General features: G+C 51.3%; 2 protein-coding genes across 7 annotated transcripts in view; one reads left to right on the forward strand and one right to left on the reverse strand.

Moving 5' to 3' along the window:
* LOC308225805 (rho GTPase-activating protein 7-like) overlaps positions 1-1978 on the forward strand; it is a gene marked incomplete at both ends in the record, with an annotated part of 54439 nt that extends 52461 nt beyond the window's left edge. The window contains 2 exons of the mRNA XM_080626946.1: positions 1450-1564; positions 1961-1978. Coding sequence (XP_080483072.1) covers positions 1450-1564; positions 1961-1978 — 133 coding nt within the window. The remainder of the gene's footprint in view (positions 1-1449; positions 1565-1960) is intronic.
* Positions 1979-4187: 2209 nt separating this feature from the next.
* RARS1 (arginyl-tRNA synthetase 1) lies at positions 4188-22596 on the reverse strand. Of its 6 annotated transcripts, none has more exons than XM_080627280.1 (16): positions 22546-22591; positions 21084-21183; positions 16534-16668; positions 15849-16037; positions 11972-12083; positions 10894-10994; positions 10341-10462; positions 9907-10027; positions 9467-9596; positions 9058-9162; positions 8018-8196; positions 7381-7490; positions 6626-6731; positions 5390-5562; positions 4574-4821; positions 4188-4312 (listed from the first exon to the last, which is right to left on the reverse strand). In XM_080627280.1, the coding sequence occupies exons 4-16, from the start codon at positions 15999-16001 to the stop codon at positions 4203-4205; spliced, it is 1770 nt and encodes a 589-aa protein (XP_080483406.1). In that variant the 5' UTR covers positions 16002-16037; positions 16534-16668; positions 21084-21183; positions 22546-22591; the 3' UTR covers positions 4188-4202. The 6 variants fall into 6 exon arrangements, with proteins under 6 accessions (XP_080483406.1, XP_080483407.1, XP_080483405.1 ...); XM_080627281.1 differs by lacking the exon at positions 22546-22591 and adding an exon at positions 21291-21319; XM_080627279.1 differs by lacking the exon at positions 21084-21183 and having other exon boundaries at positions 22546-22596.
* Between the last annotated feature and the right edge of the window lie 809 nt (positions 22597-23405).

A 23405-nucleotide genomic window follows, 5' to 3' on the forward strand; every position in this document is an offset into this window, starting at 1 on the left:
CTATGATTCTGTTTCCCACTGTCTGCATTGGGCTGGTGCTGGCTGTTGGAAATGTGACTCCTATGCTGGCAGCCTAAGCCCAGGTGGAGCTTTAAGACCCTGCAGGTATCTGGCAGACTGCGGCAGTTGCTGGCACCGGTTCTGCTGAGTTATCACCAGGGGATCATTCCTGCCAAACCCAGCCACCAGGATGCTGTCGATTTATCTTAATAAGTGAAAGTCTCTGGGTTGCATCAGATCCCATTTGTACGTGCAGGGAGGAAGGTGCCCTTGGGCCAAAGCAGACAAATAATCTCTGGGAGCTTTCATGCCTTATCTGGTCTCCTGGAGCAGGGCTGTTTGCTCCGTGCTCCTGCATACGGACAGATGTCTGTCAGGGTGGAGAATGGCTGCCTGGTGGAACCTGTGCACCCATCGGAGCAGCAGTTCATGGCCTCGCTGCGGGGAGCTGAAGATGAGGACGAGCTCTGAAGCAGAAGCTGTCAGTTGTGCTTCTGGCATCTTTCAGGCTGATGGCATAGGCTCTGGAGGGCACAGAGGGGGGAAGAAAACACTGGGGGCTTTTCCTGTGAGTGGCACAGAAGATGTGAAGCTGCCCAAGCACACTCAGAGCCCAGGGATGAGCCAGCATAAGGATGTGTGGAACCAGTGTGATGGAGCTTTAGTGGCAGCCCATCCTGCCAGACTTGTGCTGTGTTTGAGCCCCTGGGAGTCACCCTTTGAGGCTGTACCTCTTTGGCTTACATGACCATTGCTTTGAAATACTGGGACCAAAAATAGAGTTTTCTCTTTGTTGTCACTGTTCAGAAGCCAGGATGCTTTGAAGCTTCAGCTTCTTTGTAACTGGGCATTAATGCCGCAGTGTAGGGTTCTGACTTCAAAGGGCAGGAGCTGACAGGTCTGACTTTGAGGAGCAGTGCTGAGGACTCTTATCTTCAACCCAATTTTCAAGCCATTTGGCAGGAATGCATGTAGATGAAAGTATCAGAAGCCAGGATTAATGATGTCATGTAGTGATTATGAATTACAAGAGGGGACTGTTTTTGAAACGTGGTTGGCGCCGTTTCGGCTAAAAGATTTAGAAGGTTCTGTGTGGGCTTTGCAGGGTTATCAAAGGAGTTTGGTATTACACACACATCAGTTTGGGGTCACTGCTGCCTTTCGCCACTTGTGATGATGTGCTTGGGGAATAACAAGCCTTGACTTGCCTTTCTTGGGCACAGTGGTCAGTGCTGCCCCGGGCACTCCTGGTGTGCTGGAGGCAGTGCTGGCTGTGGACCTTGCTGTAGCAATAGAGCACGCGCCCCTGCATGGCGGAGCGGGTCCATCAGTGCCGTGCTCTCACTGGGTGCTGGCTCCCCGCCCCAGGCAGAGCAGCGGAGTGGGCACCCTGCACTGCGGGGCACAGCTTCCTGCTCATGGCCTGCCCTTACCGTCCCCTCTCCCCAGATCCAGCCAGAGGAAGTGCAGCCTGGGGAAGCCGGACCAGCGGGAGCTGAGTGAGAACCTGGCAGCGACGCAGGGCTTGGCCCACATGATCATGGAGTGCAACAGACTCTTCCAGGTACCACCCTGTGCAGCAAGGCAGAAGCCCTGCTGCAGCCTGCTCTGAGCAGCGGTTTGGGGCAGAGCCCTGCAGGGGTTCCTGCATGGGTCCCGACTGCTCCCGAGCCCTGGCAGGCCTGAGCGCCGCTGACCCCAGCAGAGGGAAGCTCGGTGCCGGGGTGGGGTTGATCAACCAGTCACAACCGTTCGGACTCTGGGAGCGTTCCTCTGGCCTGGGGCCAGGGAGGGCACCTGTGGGGCAGTGGCTGGTGCAAGGGGGGACGCTCTGACCAGGGCTGACCTGACCAGCCCGTGCGGGACAGGTTGGAGTGGAGGTTTTGCTGCTGAGGCCTGGGCAGAGCAAGGGCCGTGTCCGAGTCTGCTCACCTGGTAACCTGTGGGCCTTGACCCGCAGACTGACTTCCCGGCGTGACCTCGGCCCCTCCTGCTCACCGCGGGCTCACCTGGTGATCAGGCTGCGCTGACCCTGGTTGCTGTCACTGCACCTCCCTCGCTGGCTCACCCCCTGGCTCGACCTTGGACCTCACCGCCATGATGTGTCTGATGATCTGGACTCTGGGCTGTCCCTGCCTGCCACCTCTGCCCGGCTCAGGTCCTGTGGGACCAAAGGCTGCGCTGCCAGCCCTGTTCTCGACCAACTCCTGGCTCCTTTCCCTCAGGGCGCCACTGGCCCTTGGTGCACCCAACAGTCAGCTTGGACCTTCTGCTGCCCTGCAGCACCGCGGCTGGGCAGGGGCTCCCCTGGGCTGACACTGCCCTGCCCGAGACCCCAGCACTGATCCCCAGCCCGCCCCTGGCCTCTGCGTGACGCTGACCCCCCCCAGCCCAGCCTCGGGCTGCATCCGCCCCAGAATAGCCCCACAGGGATTCTGAGCCACCCTCGGACCTGCAGATCCTGCACCTCCTGCTACCAGCAGGCTGCTTCCCACAAGTGCCGCTGGTGAGCTGCGGGGCTGCCCTCTCCGAGGGGTGCCCCCTGCCCTGCCATGCCCTGCCGAAGGTTCAGTGCTGACACTCGGGGGTGCTGTTCCCTTCTGCTGGTGACCGTGAGGAGCAGCCCGCGCCTGGAACCCAGCCCGGGCCCTGGCACTGCCCCTGCCTGGTCCCGCGGCCATCGCTGGACCGCGCCCGGTGCCGGTACCACAAGGCCTGATCCTGCCCGGTCACCCCCGCCCGCTGCGGCGCCACGACCGGGACCCCCGGGCGGTCCCGATGCCGCTGCAGGCCCGCGCTGCGCGTGCTCAGGTACACGGGATGGGGTCCCGGTGGCGCTGGGAGCAGGGAGGGCCGGGGAGCGCTGCCCATGGCTCGGGCTGTGGGGGCTGGCTCTGGGGTGTTGGTGGCAGCGTTGGGCAGCCATGAGGCAGTGTATGCGCAGCATGTGCGCTGCCACAGCTGAGCCCTCCCCAACCACTGCCTATGGGACATCAGGTAAAAAATACCCCTATCTTTTGTATCTCTGTGTTCTATACAGAAATCTGTATGCACACGTGCATATAGACACACTGATGATGCATGTCAGCAGGCACCTCAACCCAGCACAACACCTACTCGAACGGGAGCAAAGCCATGTTTCTGTGCTGCTTTACCTCGCACAGCAGCTGCCCACACCTCCCAAAGAAAGGCAGGAGCCACGGCTCTCTGCCTTGCAGCTGACTGTGTTTCCTCGAGGTTTCCACTGCAAACGCAGCAGAGGTTTTCCAGCTCTGCAGGGATTCAGAACATCTCTGCTCTGGGGAAACGCATTCCCCGCGTGTTTTCCTGCGGGAATGGAGTTAATCGCTGTGCTCCTTCCCTGCTGATTCCTGCCTGCTGCTGGCGGCGCTGCTCCCACACCGTGCAGCCCAGTGCTGCTGTCTTGAGGCGCGCAGGGAGCCACCCGTCTTGTGCAGGCTGGTCCAGGCCATGTGCACAGCGCAGTGCTGTGGATGCAGGTGGTGCAGCCCACTGCCTGTGCTCTGGCGTTTGGGAAGCTTGTGTTGTTTCACATCTCCCACTTGTGTTCAGTTCTCAAGTGTGATGTCCCATCTCTGCACAGGTACCCAACTTGCCTTGGTCAGCTCACGAGCACCTTCCATGAGACAAGCATTCAGGGCTGGCACTGCTGGGCTGGGCTGAGGCTGCCTGGCTCCCAAGAGCTCTGTGCTCTGCTGAGGGATGCCAGAGATGACAGCAGAAACTGGGGACCTGCTCCCACATGGCAATAAGGTAAAGAGGATGGTGAGAGCCATCAAAGCAAGGTTCCTTCAGCAGCATGGGTGACTGCACTGTGGTTGGAGGGTTTCCCATAGGTGCTCTTGGCCATGCTGAGTTCTCAGTAATTAAACTCTGCAGCCTGAGGCAGAGGAGTGCTGTGTATGGGGCTGGGGGGTTTGGATCCTGCAGAGAATTGCTCTGAGCTGTGCCCGTGGCCGCTCATCTGCCTCTGTACCTGCAGGTTCTGCTCCTGTGCTCTCCTTTCCTTACTCCCTCCCTTCTTGCCTTCTTCCCTTACTTCCGCCTTGACTTTTATTCCTTCTTTTCTCTCCTAAGGGAGTGCTGCTCCCCCAGAGGATCTTTCCTACCACAACCCCACCCCAAAAGACACAGACACCTCCAGTTGTTCAGTCCCTTTATTGTCACCCCACAGGAAACAGCTACATCCTCTGCACAGGCTTAATTCCCAGGATGTCGAATCCTTTGGCCATGACGGTGGCAGTGGCTTCGCACAGCAGCAGCCTCCACATGTTCACCTTCACGATCTGGCCTGCAAAACATCACCATGGAAGCTGGAGCAGGTCAACCAACACTGCCCTTCCCAGGGGAACCCCTTCTGTCCACAGCCTGGCCCTGGCTGAGATCCCTTCCACCCTCCCAAGCCAAGCAGAGTGACCAGCCCTGCGTTTCCATGTACCAGGCTGCTCACAGCTCTCTATTCAACCTGCTCACAGGCTGTGCCAGCCACCTTCAGTACTCCCACATGAACACCACTGGTTCTGCAGCAGCAAGCCCCATGGCCAGCACTCACCACTCTGCCTGTCTTTCTCAACACAATAGCAGTTGTCGTAGAACTCAGTGAAGGTGGTGGCCAGCTCATAAAGGTAGTCACAGAGCGTGTGCAATAACAAGTCCTCCAGGATCTTCTGCAGGATCTCAGGGAACCTCAGGATGCATTTGCCCAGTTTCCACTCCTTCTCATGGTCCAGGATAAGCACCTCCTCCCTGGCTGCCTTCCGCAGCATCTGCTCATCAATGTTGGCCAGGCGGGCAATGGCCCTGCAATGACCCAAAACACAGTCCGTGTTTTTTTGTTAGAGTCCCACCTCTCCACTGCCCAGGGCCAGCACTGGCCTCCTCACTTGCCCAGTCCAGGTTACCAAGCCAGAAGAGAGCAGTCAGCCCTGGAATGCACTGCAGAGGAACAGGGAGGGACATGCTCTGGGCACAAGTGTCAGGAAGGACAGCTGATGCTGTCACACAAACCAGAGCTCGGGGTGCCAGAAAGCCTGCATGGGGCATGGCAATAAACTGAGGTGAGGAGGTGCTAGAACACAAGCTCACCCCTTCCCCAACACTCAACATCTCTGATGGAATTACTGAAACTCCAACAGTTCCTCCCAGCCAGCTAAAGGCCTGGGACACGTGGTGCAGAGAGGAGCCCTGCTACAGACAGCAGATGACACCATTCCCAATGACAAATAAAACCCTTCCTATGGTGCATACTGGTGTAGCTGGCTTCTCTTACTAACCACTCTTAGCAGCACTGATGCAATAATTCACCCCTTTCCCCACACCTCCCTTTGTGAGAGCATCAGAGATCAAATCCAAACAACTCTCAACCTACCTGATGCGGGTGAAGGCGTACAGCAAGTAAGCAGCTGTGTTCCCCCGGTCATCCAACATCTTGTCAAAGGAGAATACGTAATCATTTAGTCTGTTGTGGGAGAGATCTGCATATTTAATACATCCAAAAGCGACTGATGTCTGAGCAGCTTTCAGCTCTTCTGCTGTGAGGACCTGTTGCAATTCCAGAACAGAGAAGTCATGAGGAAGGAGGTTATGTTGGTATCACTAGCCACAGCATGCAGCCTTGGCCACTCAGCACAGCTCCAGCCCTCACTTCCCCTGCAATCCAACGGCCCTGCAGCCCTGCCCAGGTTAAGGCTGACTCCCTTTGCTTATGAACACCTACCAGAGCTCTGTGCCCCATGATGAACTGCCTGCCACACAGGTTTGGTGCTGATACTGTGCTCCTGCTTCTTACAAATTGCACGTGCACATAAACACGTGGCCCTCCTACCTCTAGGTAGGATTTTGGACACAAAACCCCTCTCTGGTGGAACCTTGCCCTGTCAGTATGGAAAAGCACTCTTGTGTTGGGCTCAAATGAACCCTTGTGAGATTCTCAAGGTGGTTTTTAACGTGCTTCCTTGTGTTCCTGTTTAAAAAAGGATGTTTCACTTTCGCCCTGCATGGCACAGCACTAAGAAGCTGTGCTTCCCAATTCCAGACTCACACAGTGAGTAGACAGTGTGGTCCTTCTGTTCCACTCCATGTCCCACACTGTTCAGGTCTCTCCAGGCTACCGAGACACAGGACAGAAATGTCATTAAGGACATTGCAAAGCAAAGGGCTTACAGCAAACTCAGCCACAGCACCCAAGGGAAAGGGTGAAGCCAAAGTCCCCTGCAAATCCCTGGCCACCCATCACCACAAGTCACTGCAGACCAGCAGGCCCAGGCTGCAACATTCCATTTTGCCACCACCTCCTGCACCTTGGGGCAGGCACAGCTGTGGCCATCACACTGTGGAGGCCTCACAGCACCAGCAAGGACAGTTGTCCTGCCAGGCCCTCCTGTCCTGAGGGAGCTCTGCAGTACCAGAGGCCAGTGTGCTGCCTGCAGCTCAGATCTCACCACTGCCATGTGTTCAGAGATGCTCTTCTCTCCCCATGACAGCACCTTTGCCTGACCTGCTTACCAAGTAATCACACTTGGTTCACATCCAGAATGTGGAAATCATAAGGCAGTGAGCAAATCTGGGAAGTTCTCAGGAAAGATAAGCAATTTGTCACAAGTACCTTGTCCCGCTCCTTGTCCTTTAGCTTGTCCATAGCTCGTTTCAGCCCTTCCTCCAGCAGGTCTATAAGACGCACTGTATCTCCTGAACGAGTTTTGAACTTCTTCCTGAGAACACAGAGCCAAAATGACCACCTGCATAAGAGGCCAAACCACTTCCACCCACTGCCCAGGGTCAGCGTGTGCGCAGGCAGATCAGGACACACACCAGAACCTCTTGCAGGCATTTCCACCTTAAATTTTCTAACAACCCTCCAGCAACCCCAGCCCATCTGCAATGGCAGGTGACTGTCAGAGCACATTACTTCAGCCAACACCTTCACAGAGACACTAGAATAGCTCTGGAGCACAAGGGCCTGCCTGCAGACCAGGACACAAGAGGTTATTTTCCTAACTTTCATTTCATCTACCATGAGCCAGGTAGCAAGTAATGGCCATCGTGGCCTTTACCACTGCCATCTCCCTGTATTCCTATCAGCTTCCTCTGCACTTCCACCAGCCATTCCCAGTGCCCCTCCATCAACAGCAGGCAGAAGAAGCCAGGCAACCTGACCACAGCACCAGTGACTTGACCAGGTGGCTCAAGGACCATGACACAATGAAATAACAGAGTTACAAATAACAGCATGGGATCCAGTGCGTGGGTTTTTTTTTGCATGCCACATACATACTTGTCTTCAAACAAGTGCAAGTCTGCATTCACTCACACAGCCTCTTCAGAGCACACACAGAGGAAGAAATGCATCCACAGACTTACTTGTCCTCTCCCAGGACCACTCCGAACGCAGCGTGTGCCACTCTGGTTACTTTGGGATCATACCAGCCAATCATCTGCCCAGCTGCAAACACTGTCTGCAAATGCCCTGACTGCAAGAAAAAATGCCAGCGACTGGTTCTCAACCCACTCCTCCAGGGACAGTTTTTTTTCCCAGCTTTCTCTCCTTCACAATGCTGCTTTCACAATGAGCTGAAATGCTTCTAGCTCCACAGACAAATGCCACTTCAGAATGCTCAATGTTTCCAGGAGTTTTCCTGGCTTAGAGAAGCAGTAATTGGCAAGTTCCCATCACTGCTCATATATGGAGCTGACAACCCTGCATCTCTTCAGGTAAGGAGCAACAGAAGTATAAGCAACACAAACCTCATTACAGACTCATCTATTGAGATTTAGGCTTCACCCACCTCCAGTGGTAAACTGTGTCTCTCCCTAATCAACTGCTTCTAGGGGCTATACATGGAGACCACCAAACTCGATTCACCATTATACCAGTGAGGACAAGAGTAAATATACACACTAAAACTCTACAGACTTCTGCCTACATGAGTGTTGCACCTGTCATGTAACACCCTTTCTGATGCTTTGTACCAGCAGTGACAGAGGGTGACACACTCACCTGGCCACTATCAACAACGTAGATAATGATATCAGCCTTCTCTTCACACAGCCTGTGCTTAAGAGCGGCTAAGTCAGATGTGTCATAGGTGTAACCTCCATCTGATTTCATGATCGTCAACGGGACAGGGAAACCTGGGACAAACACAACCTTCCGGCCATCATCAACCTGGACAAATCCTAGAAAAGCAATGGAAAACATCCCATGTTGTATTGCAGAGGGAGCTTTGTGGGCCAGCACATGCAGAAACACCCCTTCCTGGATGCTGCCAGAAAGAAAAGGCCATGCACCCATATTATGAAATCATTAATGGCTCAAAATATGAATACACCTACATGAACTCCCTCGCCAACCATGTCACAGCCAGAACTCAAGGCTATGCACATGGAAGTGAATCTGTACAGATCTGGCCTTACCAGAAGAGACCTAATTGGATTTGAGAACTCCTGTCCCTTGCATCCAGATCTACCCTTAACAAATCACAAAGTGTGGCACTGAAGGCAACAGAAACTTTACATAGGTGCAGTAAGGACTTAGCACAAACACTTCAGATGGTAAGACTCAAGAACTGCCAAATCCAGACAGGAACACATAAACCCAGACTTTTTATGCTCCATTTGGCTTCTGGCCAGTCCCAAAGTCAGCATAATCGAAAAATACCACTGTCTTCTCAGAGATCTCTCCAAGTTCCCATTCAGTCACAACACGAACTGTGGGCAGTCTGCCATATATTGCTCCTTGACTATTTACTAAGGATAAAATGAATTCCAGTAGTACCTCACACCATCGCCTACAAATATCACAAACTGCTTCTGGTGTCAGCAAGAATGATTCAAGCTTTCTGGAATGAAACATGCAAGAATCACTTCTGCCAATGCTTCCCTGGGAGGAAAAACCACGAAAGACCCACCGAGGAAATGTGGCTGTGAAAAAGAGCAAGGCTGGAGAACATGGAATTTCACAAACATCAGTTCTAAGCCTCACTGCACAGGACTGAGGATACCTCAAGGTTACTTTGACTCTGAGACCAAAAGCCTCACCTTTATCTTCAAATTCTTTCACGATGTCTTTCATCATCTCGTGGTAGAACGATTCTCCTCTCTCTGTGAGCGTGATGTCCAAGCAGTTGTAGATTTTCTGGAACTCTTGAGGAGGGAAACAGAACAAAATGCTTCCATTAAATGCACACAGTGGGAATTAGTGGCATATGTTTACCAGGGGGCACAGCAAGTCCCCAAAGGCATTTTCCATCTCTCGGCCAAGCCATCAGACCAAGACTCAAGAGACAACACTCCACAGACAGCCCAGTTCTTTGGTTGTGTTGGCTTTAAGCTTCTCCCAGCAGCATGGCAGTGATTTTCAAAGGAAAACCAGAGCATGGGCTCAGACACAGAGGTGAGGAAAGGCACAGTTCTGCTGCTGGGACATGCTCCTGAACGTGGCAGTCACCTTTCCGTGACACATCGCAGATGAGCTCCCAGGCTTTGATGAAGTCAGGGGTTTTGCTCTGCAGCAGCACCACACATTGGTAGGCACGTTTCTTGAACTCCTCCTCTGTGTCAAACCGCCTCTTGGACTCCTACAGGGAAACACACCACATGAAAAGCTCTGATCTCTTCCCTGATACAAGCTAACAGGTGTAACAGGCTCTCCAAGCACACTCATCTCAAAAGACAGAGGCAGCATGCTTACAAAGTCCTCTGATGGTGTCCCATACAGACAACTCAATGCCAGATACCACAATTCATCACCCAGTGACAGGTTATTGCAATAACCCATTAACAGTGATCACTTCTTTTGTTTCGCAGAAGCTATGCTGCAATTTGTAAAGCTCCTCAATATGCTTTTCAGATGTTGATGCTAACATCGCACTTATTTGCTACAAGTACCTTGTAAAACGCCTGGAGATCCCCAATGGGAGGAGAAACTGTTAAGTAATCCGGAAATTTGTCTTGGAGGTGAGCAATGAGCATTCCAAACTGGGTGCCCCAGTCTCCTAAATGGTTTAACCTTAAAGCAATTGAAAAGCATAATAATGACTTTGCAAACATATGCTTTAAAACACATGCATTTCAGGAACATATACGCTAAACGAAGAAACTCACATAACAGCACCAAAACCAGGCCAACACCCACAGTTTCACTGTATGAAGCTTCTGCTCATCTTGATTCCCAACCTACTACATTCCATCAGCTTAGTATCTTACCACACAAAAAAGATTATTTGTTGTGTGCTTATAAACACAGACAACACAGACCAAAGCCCTGGGATACTGCACACACTCAGCCAAGCAAGCCCAGCACACCCCAAATGGACTCTCACCTCAAAACATCATAGCCGGCAAATTCGAACAGCCGGCACATGCTTTCTCCAATGATAGTGGACCGCAGGTGGCCAACGTGCATCTCCTTTGCAATGTTAGGCGATGAGAAATCCACGACCACCTTACACAGCACCAGAGGAAAAACAAAGAGCAGCAGTCATTACCACACTGTGTGTTTGACCTGGGCTTTGCTGGGGGAACAAGGCTGAGCCTCACGCTCTTTGCTGCCAACAGCACACAGCAGCAGAGGAGGCCCTCAGGGGACATGAAAGCAGGCTTCCAGCCTGGGGCTCTGCTGCACCCACCAGACTGAGCTTGGCACAACACTCCCCACCCCAGGAGCCCCGTCCCTCACCCACCGGAGACTGCACCAGGTACACACAGCCCACCCTACAGCCCCAGTCTCTAAGTCACATCCCATTTGCTGCTGTAACAACTCGCTGACATGGACATCTGCTCAACAAACCACCTCAGGGAGAACTGCAGAGCTACCTGCAGCCCAGCATGGCTCATCCCTACGGGAGCAGGATGCCTGTGCACTTACTGCTGTACCTTTTTCCTTTTGCCAATAGCCGGTGGCTGAACTCCATTTACCAATAAACTGCTCAGCTGCTTCGACACAAAATCCCTTCTCAAGTGAACATTGATAAAACCTGGAGAGACGAAAACCAGCAATGAGTGCTGCAGCTGCAAAAGTGCCTCAAATCACTTTTTGTTTCCTCACATCAGGGACAAGAGCACAGGAACCTGGCTTGACAAACCAAAACCAATTTTCAGCAACAGGGCAACAAAGCTGTCGCTAGAGGACAAATTCTGCTCCCAGTTTCAAGAGTCTATTTCACAGCACTACAGTCTGTCGTGCAGGAGATAGATGCTGCAAGTTAACTCACTGACATCACTCCTTTCTGCACACGGTCACTCAAATGTGAATTTAAGAACATTTTTAATGAGAAAATAAATAATCTTGCCAAGGTTTGCAGAATGCAAAACCAGATCCAGCTTTGTCTCCTTTCTTTAAATTAATATCCTAAACCACACCATTTCACCTGGGATAATCCATGCTTGTGGGACAACACTGACTTCAGCTTCACAAAACTAAGGAATGAGCTTCTGCCCAAGCACATGAACGGCTGTGCCATGTGAATTTTGTGTTTATGCTGAAGCCCTGAGGAATGTAAGTCCTTGTATTTCTTCCTGGGTCACAGGGACAAAGCAGATGCAGGAATTCATAACCTCCACGCTACTGCAGCATTTCAGTGCCGAGAGGCCAAGGTCTCCTCCCCATGCAAGCAGCAGTGAGAAGGGCATGTGGATTTTTGCTGTGATTTCATGATGCAGCCTGATACCCATTACCACCAACAAAGGAGAAAAGCTGGTCCTTTAAGGATCAGTGGAAAACTTGCTAATTAAAGGGCTTAAGATGGCAACTGCCAATTCTAATACAGATACAGATTTGCTGCTCTACACAACTCTGAGGGCTACAAAGCTCCCCAAGACAGAAGCAGCTACTTCACCCTGTAACTGCAGTTTTCAATTGTGGAACAGTTAAACAAAGCTTCCCTGATCACCATCCAATATAAAATTGCCCTATCAGCTTTAAAACACAGTGTGTAACACGGAACTCCCTTACCAGGCCCAGCAATTTCAACCTTCTCAATGCATTCATTAGCAGGAATATGTTTTGTTATTTTCTCAGCGATTTCTCTTGGGCTGACCTTCTGTTCCTTGGTTTTGAGCAGTATCTGAAACACAACAACCGCAGGTAAGATTCACTCCTCCATAACATTGTACAGAGTGAAACGGAAAGCACAGGTACAGCAGCACTGAGAGATCCCCAGGATCGTTTAGCTTCATAACATATAGACCCAAGCATCTCCAGCAAATTTGTCAGATTAGATCAGTCCCTCTCTAGAGCAGAAGTGTAACCAGACCCACCATGTTCACTTCCTTCTGCTAAGGACAATTAAAGTGTAGTTCCTATGTCAGAAGAAAAGCTTCCAGGGTATTTTTCAAACACTGTTAAGAGGTTTGGCAAATTCCTATCTTTCTAAACTAGGAAAAGGGACAAACAAAGCTGGCACAGTCCTTCACATTGCTTCAAAACCCTGTTGCTCAGTCTCACAGGTACCCCTCAGCTCTGCCAGCATTCATATTCGAAGTTCTGAGCTGTGCCTGCAGTAGATGCTGAGTGTGGTTTCAGAGCAAGCTGCTAATTTATGATTAAAAGCAAGCAAAGCAAACTACCTTCAGCCCTACCTGAGACTTAAACTTAATAATGAAGTGACTAAATAAATAAAATCCCACAAGCCAAGCAACCAAACCTAATTCTACCACTGCCAAATTCTCTTCAAAAGGCATCAGAGAATCTGCTGGTAAAGGAGCTCTCCTTTTGTCTCGAGCTATCAATGGCCCACTTGGAGGAACTCAAAGAACATGATGCAAGTTCACATACACTAATAGCATCAGAATGGTTTGGGTTGGAAGGGACCTTCTGAGATCATCTAGTCCAACTCCACAAATTCTGCGTCCGTTCCCAAGGTACCTCCTCACATAGCTTTACAATCTCACAGAAACATCCCTTAGGAGGACCCTCTGTAACAGCCCAACCCATCCCTGCAAACCACTACATCACACTGCATGCACCCACCACAACTATTTGTTTCCGAGTATGTGATTTTCCATTCTTACTGTGATGTGTTTGAAAAGAATCTATCCCCTCACTCCCGTCAAGGACAAACAGCATGTACCTCTTTGTCAACTCAGAATTGACACTCACTACTGCTTGTATTTGCTAACTTGCAGTCTGTGCAAAATGTGACTTCTACTTCAGTTTCAGCTTCCTATTTAACCTGTCATACAGCTGATCATAACAGGATCCTTACAAGTTGACAAAAGCTTAGCACGGGCAAGAAAAAAAAACCCCTCTGTTGCCTGTAATGCTACTCGAAGTGCAAACTACAGGAAAAATAAATGTAAACCCAGATTATGGGCATGTTACACCAGATGACAGGTGTGTTATCTGAATCACTTCATAAACAGTCACCCTACTCCTATTACTGTAAGGACCAAGCACTGCTCCTGGCTCAACCCCCAGCATTCACACGCTAACGAGCTCCCAGTAAAACAATGTGCACTTGTGAGGGCTGTTTCCACATGCTCGCATCACAGGGAGAGGATGCTGCAGGGCACGTACCAAGCAGGGCAGGTCCTGCTCCTCTGGCAGTGGTGGTGAGCGGTGTTCCAGCTCTGTGCAGGGGACACTGGGGGAGTGTGGCTATGGAAGACCTGCCCCACAGTCAAAACCCTAAAACTTAGGCTGATGGAAAGTACAGAACCTGCTGCTCTCAAAGGGAAATGACTGCACTGCATCCCCTGGCTCTGCTGTGCTGATGCGCTCTGACTGTGCTGCACACATGAGTATCACCCAACTCATACACGGTGCTCTTCCAGGGAACAAACTCCACAGGCAAGCCCAGCACTAGGAATTGTTACTCCTCAGTACAGCTGACAATATGAGACTTGACACCCTGGCCTGAAGGGGACCGTTCAGACACTGAGTTCTGCAAACAACGTGGACACGGGAAGCCAGGACTGCTTGAGAATCCCAACAGCCTCTTAATTGGGGTAAAGCAGCGGTCAGAAAGCTGGCAAAGCTCTGCAAGGCCCCGTCAGTGCAGTCACCCAGTGCTGCCCTGGCTGCAGCCCAGGCCCAGCATGATGCTCATGAGACCAAGGGAAGAAGGCACCTATTTGTGAGGGCTGGTTCCAGAAGCCTGCTGGCTAGCACGTATGGATGCTGCCGGGAGTCAGTCTCACTGTGGCAGAACAGACACAGCAGCTGCAGGTGACAAAGTGGGTAGAATTTCATGTGTGTCAGTTCCATGTCAAAGTCACCAGTCTGAAAGATTGATAATGGTGAACTGACAACAGAACACTTACAAAAGTTGTTTCTAATTACAAAATGAAAGACCTGCAATTAGAGTCTAACTAGTCAATTAAAGGCACCAACGCATTCAGAGTTGGGGTGTTTTAGCACAGTCCCAGCCCACTGAGGCAACTCCTGAAGTGTCTCTTATTCTGCTTGGGTCCTCTTTGGTCAAATACCTTCCAGAAAGCAGCAATGTCATAATATTGGAAGTAACCATTGATACCAACCAGGTTAAGAAAACCCACTCCTTCCCTTGCACATACCTAAGAGATGTTCTGTAAATTGGAGCCATTCTTACAGCTGCCGGAAAACCCCCAAGATCAGAACAATATCGAATCATAGAATGGTTTGGGTTGGAAAGGACCTTAAAGCTCATCCAGTTCCAACCCCTGCCACAGGCAGGGACACCTTCCACTAGAGTAGGTTGCTCCGAGCCCAGTCCAACCTCGCCTTGGACACTGCCACGGCTGGGGCAGCCACAGCTTCTCTGGACACCCTTTGGCAGTGTCGCACCACCCTCGCAGTAAAATCCTAACAAACATCCCCCCCGTTTCCTGCCTTTTGCTCATTTAAAAGAAAATATAGGTGCCACCAACCATAGATGCGGGGAAGCCCACACAGCCTCCCCTCAGCAAATGCTTGGGTAACAACAGCCAGTAAGATACGAACAAGAGCAAAGTGTGCATGGAACAGTGCACTCAGATCCACCTCAAACAGTGTGTGTCACAAAACTGAAAACGCTTCAAGGAATACACCAAAAATCAGCCAAATTCAGCTGTAACCAGGGAATTAATAAGAGGTGTTAGAAACAAAGCAGTCACGAGTATGCAGCACAGTGCCTGAGCAGCAGCCTGCACCTGGTTGGGCACTGTGAGAAGATGCTGCGCACACCACAGCCCCTGCACAGGCCAATGACCCTTGTCACCAGATCCAAGAGCAGTTCAGGATGCAGCATGCAGGGACCTGAATCCTAGCCGGACACACAGGGAGCACCCAGGCCCCTCTCACTGCCGTGTGTCTGTGGGCAGTAGAAGCCTGCAGCACCCAGACCAAGAGGAGATGTGTGCCCTGAAACGGAGTGGTGTTTGTAGCTCCCCTTTCCTGTGAGAAGGTTGTGTGCACACAACTCTGTGAATGTGGGGACACCACACTTCCCCCACACTACACAAGAGCATTCTGAGATTTGCAGGTGTTTGCAGCATTTGTAACTGTCCAGAATTGGGATTTATTGTTTTGCTGATACTAGTTCCAAACATAAAGCTATTTGGTAGTTACTTGCACAGTTAGTAAATCAATGCAGCACTTCAGTCCCAGTTTGATTTAGATCCCACAAACTGAGCAGCTGTTCTGTGTGACACACATGTAACTCTCTTACCACCTAACCAGAGGCTTAAAGATCTACTCTGTGAAGACCAATGCTTCCCCTAAAATGCCATTAGATGCTCACTGAATTCTCAGCCCAGAGGCCTGCAGCAAGCTTGAAACAGGTCCACAACTGCAACTCTCCTTATGTTACCACATAGCTTCCAACAGAAGCATCCCCAGGTTTTGTTCCCTTTGTAAGACTGGTCAGATTTACCTGTGTGATGCCCATGGCGCTGTTACACTGGTAATCTCCAAATTTGGGCTGCTGACTTGGTGTCACCACTAGCGGAGGGTTTTCTAGCTCTGGGTAGGCAGCCTGAATAGCAGCTCCAAAGATCTCCTGAAGGCAGTTGTTGATATTAATCATGCTTTTTGCTGGTTTACTTATTTCCTCCTGAAGACTCTGAAAAAACAAACCCCAGAAGGCTAAATTCACAACATCTGGGAGCTGTTACATGCCTCTTTCTTCCCTGGCTGCCTGGCAAAGCGTGGCTGATAGATGTGGCTGACACCTCTAGGCACAGGAGCAATGAATACCACAGAAAAATGCCATGATTCAGGGGGTGCTGCTCCCGTTGAGCCTCCCAGCACGAACACTTCCCCCGAGTGCAGGGCTGCACCTTGTCAGTGATCTGGTAGAGATGCTGGCTGGGCTGCCCGTTCCATGACCAGCCAAGATGTGATACTGTGGCCTTATAAACCTACTGACTCTTGTCATAAAGTAGGTTCCTGTTTAAGGAACAAGGAAATACCTGATGTGCCACCAACAATGAAGGTGCTGGGATGCAGCATGAGCACACTGTCACACAGCACTAGCTGCGACAACTGACAGCACTTATTTAGCTTGTGTTAATGAGAACCAGACCCACATGCTGCAGCAGTCATTCTTCCTCCCTTACCTTCCGAAGGAAGTTCAAGCGATACTTGAGCTTCGCGTTCTCGTCCCGCAGCCCTTCCAAACTCGGGGACACTCCCAAGCACCCGGAGTTCTTCAGATGCTCAATCTCTGCAGTTAACAACCTGATCTCGTTTTCCTGAAAAACAAATGGAATTGTCACACAGGCGTTCCTGGAGTCGGGGGGACACCAAGCTGAGAAGCTGCAAGATCTCAGGCAGTTTTAGTTCTCCCTCACAAGGGTTAATAGCAAAAGGAAGAGCGGAGCAGTGACATGGGGAACTCCTCCCCCCAACCCTCAAATGTGAAAGCACAAAGATATCTTCTCCCCTTAACATCACATCACTCTGTGTCCCCCAAAATGATTCATGTTTTAAGGTTGTTTATATTTCTGTCAAACCCAGGGATTCAGAGACATTCCTTAAAACCTCAATGAGAACAATCCCACTGATATCAAGACATGCAAGACAGATAACAGGTCGTGCTAATAGAATATATTCCCAAAACAAGCCCTTTCTCCAGCTTTTTGAATTTAATAAAGATGCTTCAAGAACTCCCTAAAGCCTCTTCAGGCAGTTTCATCATCTCACAGACCACGGTTTCTCCTCCAGAGGGTGAAACCACAACCACTCATACAACCCCAAGAACCCAGACAAGAAGTGCAGTGTGCTGATTCACAGGGGAATCCATAGGGCCCTTTCTGCAACCTGCACTCACATCCACCTTGCTGCACAACCTTTCCTCCATGGCTTCTCCCTTAAAACTGACATCCAGCATTCAGCAGCAATCAGGATTTCAGGTGGACCTCTATACTCCAAATCCTAGAGTAGTTTGGGTTGGAAGGGACCTCATCTAGTCTAACTGCCTGCAATGGGCAGTGACATCTTCAACTAGATCAGGCTGCCCAGAATCACATCCAGCTTGGCTGTGAATGTCTCCAGGGATGGTGCATCCACCACCTCTCTGGGCAACCTGCGAGGTTCCTTGTTGTAAAGAATCTTTCCTCACATCCAGCCTGAATCTCCCTCTTTCAGTTTAAAACCATCACCCCTTGTCCTGTCGCACCCGCCCCTGCTAAAAAGCCTCTCCCCATCTTTCTTACAGGCCCCTTTTAAGAACGGAAAGGCCGCACTAAGGTCTCCTCAGAGCCTTTTCTTCTCCAGGCTGAACAACCCCAACTCTCTCAGCATTTCCTCACAGCAGAGGTGCTCCATCCATCTGACCATTCCTGTGGCCATTCTCTGGACCTGCTCTAACAGGTCCATGTCTTTCCTGTACTGGACTCCAGAGCTGGACGTGGGACTGCAGGTGCAGTCACCAGAGAAGAGCAGAGGGGCAGAATCACCTCCCTGGACCTCCTGGCCACACTCCGCTGCATGCAGCCCAAGACACCATGACTGGCCTCTGTTCTGCAAGCACACATTGCCTGCTCATGTCCAATCTTTCACCCACCAGTACCCCGAAGTCCTTCTCCTCAGGGCTGCTCTCAACCCTTCCATCCCCCCGCTTGTGCTGATACCAGGGGTTGCCCCGATCCACATGCAGGACCCTGCACTTGGCCCCATTGAACCTCACAAGGTTCACATGGGCCCAAATCGAACCTGTCCCAGTCCCTCTGGATGGAACCCCATAAACAAACTGCCCTGTGCTCCTTAGACCTCACAGCTGGGTCACAGGCAAACTCTTCAGCCAGTAGCCTCAGTCCAGTGGTTGGAGCTGCTGTAAGGAGCAGTCGTGTTCCCCACCCCAGAGACACCAAGTACCTGAAACTTCATTGCTGGAGGCCACTTCTTGTCCTCCCCCATCACAGGCTTTGTGTCCATCAGCCACAAACCTGGCTCACCAACACAACTCTGGAGGCTGCTGCAGGTGCAGGTGACTCAGTGCTGCTGTGGTGGGTGCAGGCAGCAGAGGCAGTGAGCCAGCCCCTCAGGCTCTCCTTCACTAGAACCCCACAGCAGGAGGGAGCTCAGGCTACTGCTGCAGGGAAATAGGTCACCAAACCTCACCAAAAAGGGCTCATTTGCTTTGGTGCTTGAAAACAATCAGAATATTTAATTAAGGAAAAAACTGGGCCATGAAATCTTGTCTTACATATCCCCTGAGCAACAGCTCCCAGAGGCACCACTGGGAGTAACTGCAGATGCTCAAAAACCCTGAACTGAGCCAAAACTCTGTTAAGATTGGCTATTTGTGAAGCAAGCTGAAAATCAGCACTTTTGAGGTCATTCTGCATTTGTACTTCAGCTTCCAGCACACTTCTCTACCAGCCTCTCTCCTGAACTACAGGAGAACAGGATGTCCTGCAGGTTCAGATGTGAACAGGACTTTGGGGAAAAAAACCCGTTATCAAAATCTCTGGTTTGGCATTTTGGCAACTGAAAGCATTGAACTGCACAGCTGTAGCTCGAAACACCTCACTTCAAACAGCTTATTGCAGCCTCTCCTCTTGCAGCCTATTACTTCTTTTTTTGTAATCCAAAGCAGCCCTCCCCCAAATCATACTGTTGTTCTCTCACATGCACACAAATACCTTCTCCCATATAACAAGCAGAACACATGTATGTTTTTATGTTTTACTTTACTCACAGGCCTGACCATGCAGCATTTCAGGTGACTTACAGACTAATTTGAAAGATTTTCAGGCTGAACTTCAAGTTTCAAACAGCAAAGAGAGATTTCACTGCAATGTTTTACAGGTTCCATGTAGGTCTGAGTCATCATTATTGCTACAAACTGACCTAAAGGAACATCAGAGCAGAGCCATGAGTAACTCATCCCTCCAGCCCTAGAACGTGCTTTAAGGAAACCACAAAGCTATCTCCTCCTCTTCATGTCACATTCATCTGTAGGATCTGTGTCCACCCAGTATTACCTTCTCTTGAGCAAAGCCACCAGCTTCAGGACAGGTTAGCAAGATCTGGAGGAGAGTTTTGCATTGAGGACAAACACATGCATTCTGCCTTTGAAATTAAAATCACAGAATCATTTGGGTTGGAAAAGACCTTAAGATCAGCTCCAACCCCCTGCCATGAGCAGGCACACACAATAAATGTGCCCCAAGCAGCTCACATTTATTCCTCCTCCCCCAAAACCATAACTAGATACTTCAGTATCATTGCCAAACTTTTCACAACAGCAACGTGATTTGAATGTTCCTCCACAATCACAAACGGCTCTGGCCACCCAAGTTCAGACTCACAAGAGCTGAGATGACCAGCATCTTACTGGAGCTTCTGCCCACATTGTTAAGACTACAAGAGAGGATGAGGAAAGAGGTTTATCCACATGCACAGCCAGGACCCAGAAGAAGGCTTCTCAGGAATCAGCATCCTCTGGGGCAGTCATCTACCCCAAACAGCTTTTCCCATACAAATACAGGGTGACAATTGGTATCCTAGTCACTTGGATTTGGCCAGGAGGCACAAAGCTCTAAACCCATGCCACAGGTCAGTAGGTCTCATCTACTTCTTTCCCATGACTGCCCCAAAGCAGCAAACCCACACCTGCAGACAGGAGGCATTCAGACCAGCCCAAGGTGTCAGCTCAGAAAGGCACATTGTCCTATCACGTTCCATGCTCCTCTTCAGAAACTTTCAGTACCAGTCCTTATGTTGCTTGAGGATGAACCGAAAGCAAAACGCTTCCCTGTGGTGGCCTCACTGCCTACCCTGACCTGCTGCTGCCATTTCAGTCTCCCTTTTTGTGCTCAGCAACTGCTAATGCAGGTGATAAAATAAACTCTTAATTCCAAACCGCAGCAGAAAAGCCTGGACTCAGCACTGGTTACACTGATCTGCAGAATGGATGGGGTTAAGATCAGCACAGCACCAAAATGGGCAGTGAGGGCCATGGTTCATGGGCCAGTCAGGAGGGAACGCTGCTCATGCCCCAGTGGCTCTGGTGACCATGGACATGAGGAAATGGAATGAAGCTGCTCCAGGGGAAGCGCAGACTGAGCATCGGGAAAAGGCTTTTCCTTAGGAGAGTGCTGGGTCCCTGGAAGAGGCTCCCTAGGGAGGAGCCTGTCAGGAGTCGAGGAGGATCTGGACAATGCTCTCAGTCATATGGTTTAGTGTTGGCTATTCCTGTGAGGAGCACAGAGATGGACTCCATGATCCTTATGGGTCCCCTCCAACTTGAGATATGATTCTGTGATTGAGGAATGATTCCATGACCCCACACCCACAGCCACGTGCTGAGCTTACCTCAAAAAAGCTCTTTAGATGGTTGTGTGCTACAAATACCTCTTCTGACAGCAGCTGTGGTACAGCTGATAACCCTCTAGCAAATCATCTGTGAACACTGGGTGTTATTAAAGGGATGCTCTAGATTCTATGTTCTTCCTGAAAAACCACTACATTAAACCACAGATACCCCTTGTAACTTCTCTCTCACAGCAACACCCAAGCAAGGAAAGGAGACAACACCAACACCCCTCTGAGCCACAAAACGTGTAACAGAAAAGCTGCTGTTCAGGACAACGCGTTACCCTGGGATTATTCTACCTGCACAGCCCTGCACATATCACAACTTGCCAGTAAAGGGTCATACCTGATGACCACCTCATGAGAAGCTGCAGGAACTACATGAGGCCATGCTGACATCTCCAAGGGCTCTTTGGTCAGCTGAGAACTAGAAATCTTCCCCTCACCTGTGAACACAAAAAAGCTATAGCTTTTTCAATAGGACCAAAAGCATCCCTAAATTTTCCCTTAATGTCAGAGTGTCTTCCAAAGACCCCAGTGAATTAACACAAACCTTGCTTAGGCTTCTGTCTCTGGGCTTTACCATGACAGAGCCTTCCTCCTTCACATTAAAACAAAAACCAGAGAGGAACTGGCCTGAGAAAGCACGGCAAAGGGAGCAGAGCACCTCCTTCCTTCCCTTCCAGCTTGCCTCCTGACCAGCTGAATCTCTGCTCCTCCTCTGCCACGCCTTTGCTGCGCCGGCTCAGTGCAGTAACTCAGCACATGCTGAGCCGGCTCAGTGCAGTAACTCAGCACATACACTGCTCCTTGTCGGGCTGTTCTCCCAAGGAACTCATGATCCCTGCCAGCTGGTTCACCACGGGCTCGTGCTGGAGCGAGGTGAAAGGTAGATTCAGGCTCAGTAATTCCATGTGGCCTCTTTCAGCCTCCTGGAATTACAGAGCTGAACACTCTCCTCCTCCTTGGAAATCTGTTTATGGACTAAAGAGCAGATCACAGCGACAGCAAGGGGAGAACACCCGGGATCCTTTCCTCTCCCAGCAGCTACAAAAGAAAAATGCAAAAACAAAGGCAAAAAGGAGTTGCAAAGCCTCAACAGCCAGATCTATTATCTGAGCATTTCATGGCACTGCTTATCCTGTGATTGAATTGGGAGCAGAAAACTTACAGGAAAGTGACTTTAGAACCTATGTGTGTGGTAGACAAAAAACCACAAGCCAAACGTCCAGAATCTCTGAGTTACCTGCTCTTGGGGCAACACAGCAGAAATTCACCTGTGGGGCTCCACGCTTTCCTGTACTCTGCTCTCAGCACCAGTCACTGACTGGGACAGACCGGGCAGTCTGACTGCTTTTACATTACTACAGCCACTGAAGGGTCAGGCCTGTCACCACCTCTCCCTCCCAACTCTGAGCACCTCACGGCTGCAATCGCCCGTCTGAGGAAGCCAGGACCGCCCTTAGCACACCCGCCTCCAGCGCAGCCCCTGGACGCACCTCCCGGGCTGCTCCACAGGGCCCCGCACCCGGCGCTGCCGCTCCCGAGGCCGGGCACCCACCGAGGCCCGGCACGCACCGCCTCGGCTGGCCGCAGGGCGGGAGCGCAGGGCGGCCGCGCAGCCCATGTCTGACAGTTGCCGATGCCGGGTTTGGGACGCTTTCCGCAGAGCTCCACCATGAGCCCTGCCCGGACCCAGCCCCATGACAGCGAGGCGCCAATGCACAGGAAGGCAGCAAAGAGCTCCCGCCCCTGCCCGCTCCCTGCCTCCCGCCCCGCACAGGGTCCCGCGGAGCCCCGGCCCGCACCTGCCGCGCCAGCCGAGCTGCGCACTGCGACACGCGCGCCTCCATGCTCCCGCGGCCGGAACCGGAAGTGGCGGGAAAGAAGCGGAAAGCATGGAGTGTGTGCAGGGGGAGAGGTTGCAACAAGACGGCAGCGCCCCCGCCCGGCGGGGAGGACCCTGGCAGCGTGCGGCGGCTGACCCCACCCCCGGCGGGAACGTCCCGGTGCTGGCTCGGGAATGGGTGGGAGCGGCGGGACCCGGTGCGGCACCTCCAGCACCTCTGGCCGCTAGGAGCTGCGGCTGCCCCATCCCTGGCGGTGCTCGAGGCCAGGCTGGACACAGGGGCTTGGAGCAAGCTGCTCCAGTGGAAGGTGTCCCTGCCCGTGGCAAGGGTTGGGGCTGGAGGAGCTTTAAGGTCCCTTCAACCCAAACCAGGTTGATTCCATGACGTAAATTTGCACTTCATCACAGTTCTTCGGAAGGCAGAGACAGTCCCAGATCCCCACATCAAACCAAACCCAGGTTTAGGGGTGACCAAGGAGTACTTTCAATCACTGAATCACAGAACGGTTTGGGTTGGAAAGGCAGCTTTTGAGTTACAGCTCATGTATTTAGAGCAAAATGGGAAAGCCCAGGGGCGCGCAAGTCACCCCGGAGTACATCCACCAGCTACCCCTCCAGAATGCCTGCTCTGAAGGACTTGCAGAACAGGACACATTAAAAGCTGTATGCTTCCAGCTAGTGACAAAAAAACCCCAACGCAGGTGCCAGCTGCTGAGAAGATGCACATGAGACAAACCCAAGGTGTCCAGAAAGGTCACTTTATTGGAAAAACCTAGAATGGACATAAAACCCGCAGCCCTCCTCCCACAGCGTGGTTTC

The sequence above is a fragment of the Psittacula echo genome (genome assembly GCF_963264785.1).
Source record: "Psittacula echo genome assembly, chromosome: 11".
Classification (NCBI taxonomy): domain Eukaryota; kingdom Metazoa; phylum Chordata; class Aves; order Psittaciformes; family Psittacidae; genus Psittacula; species Psittacula echo.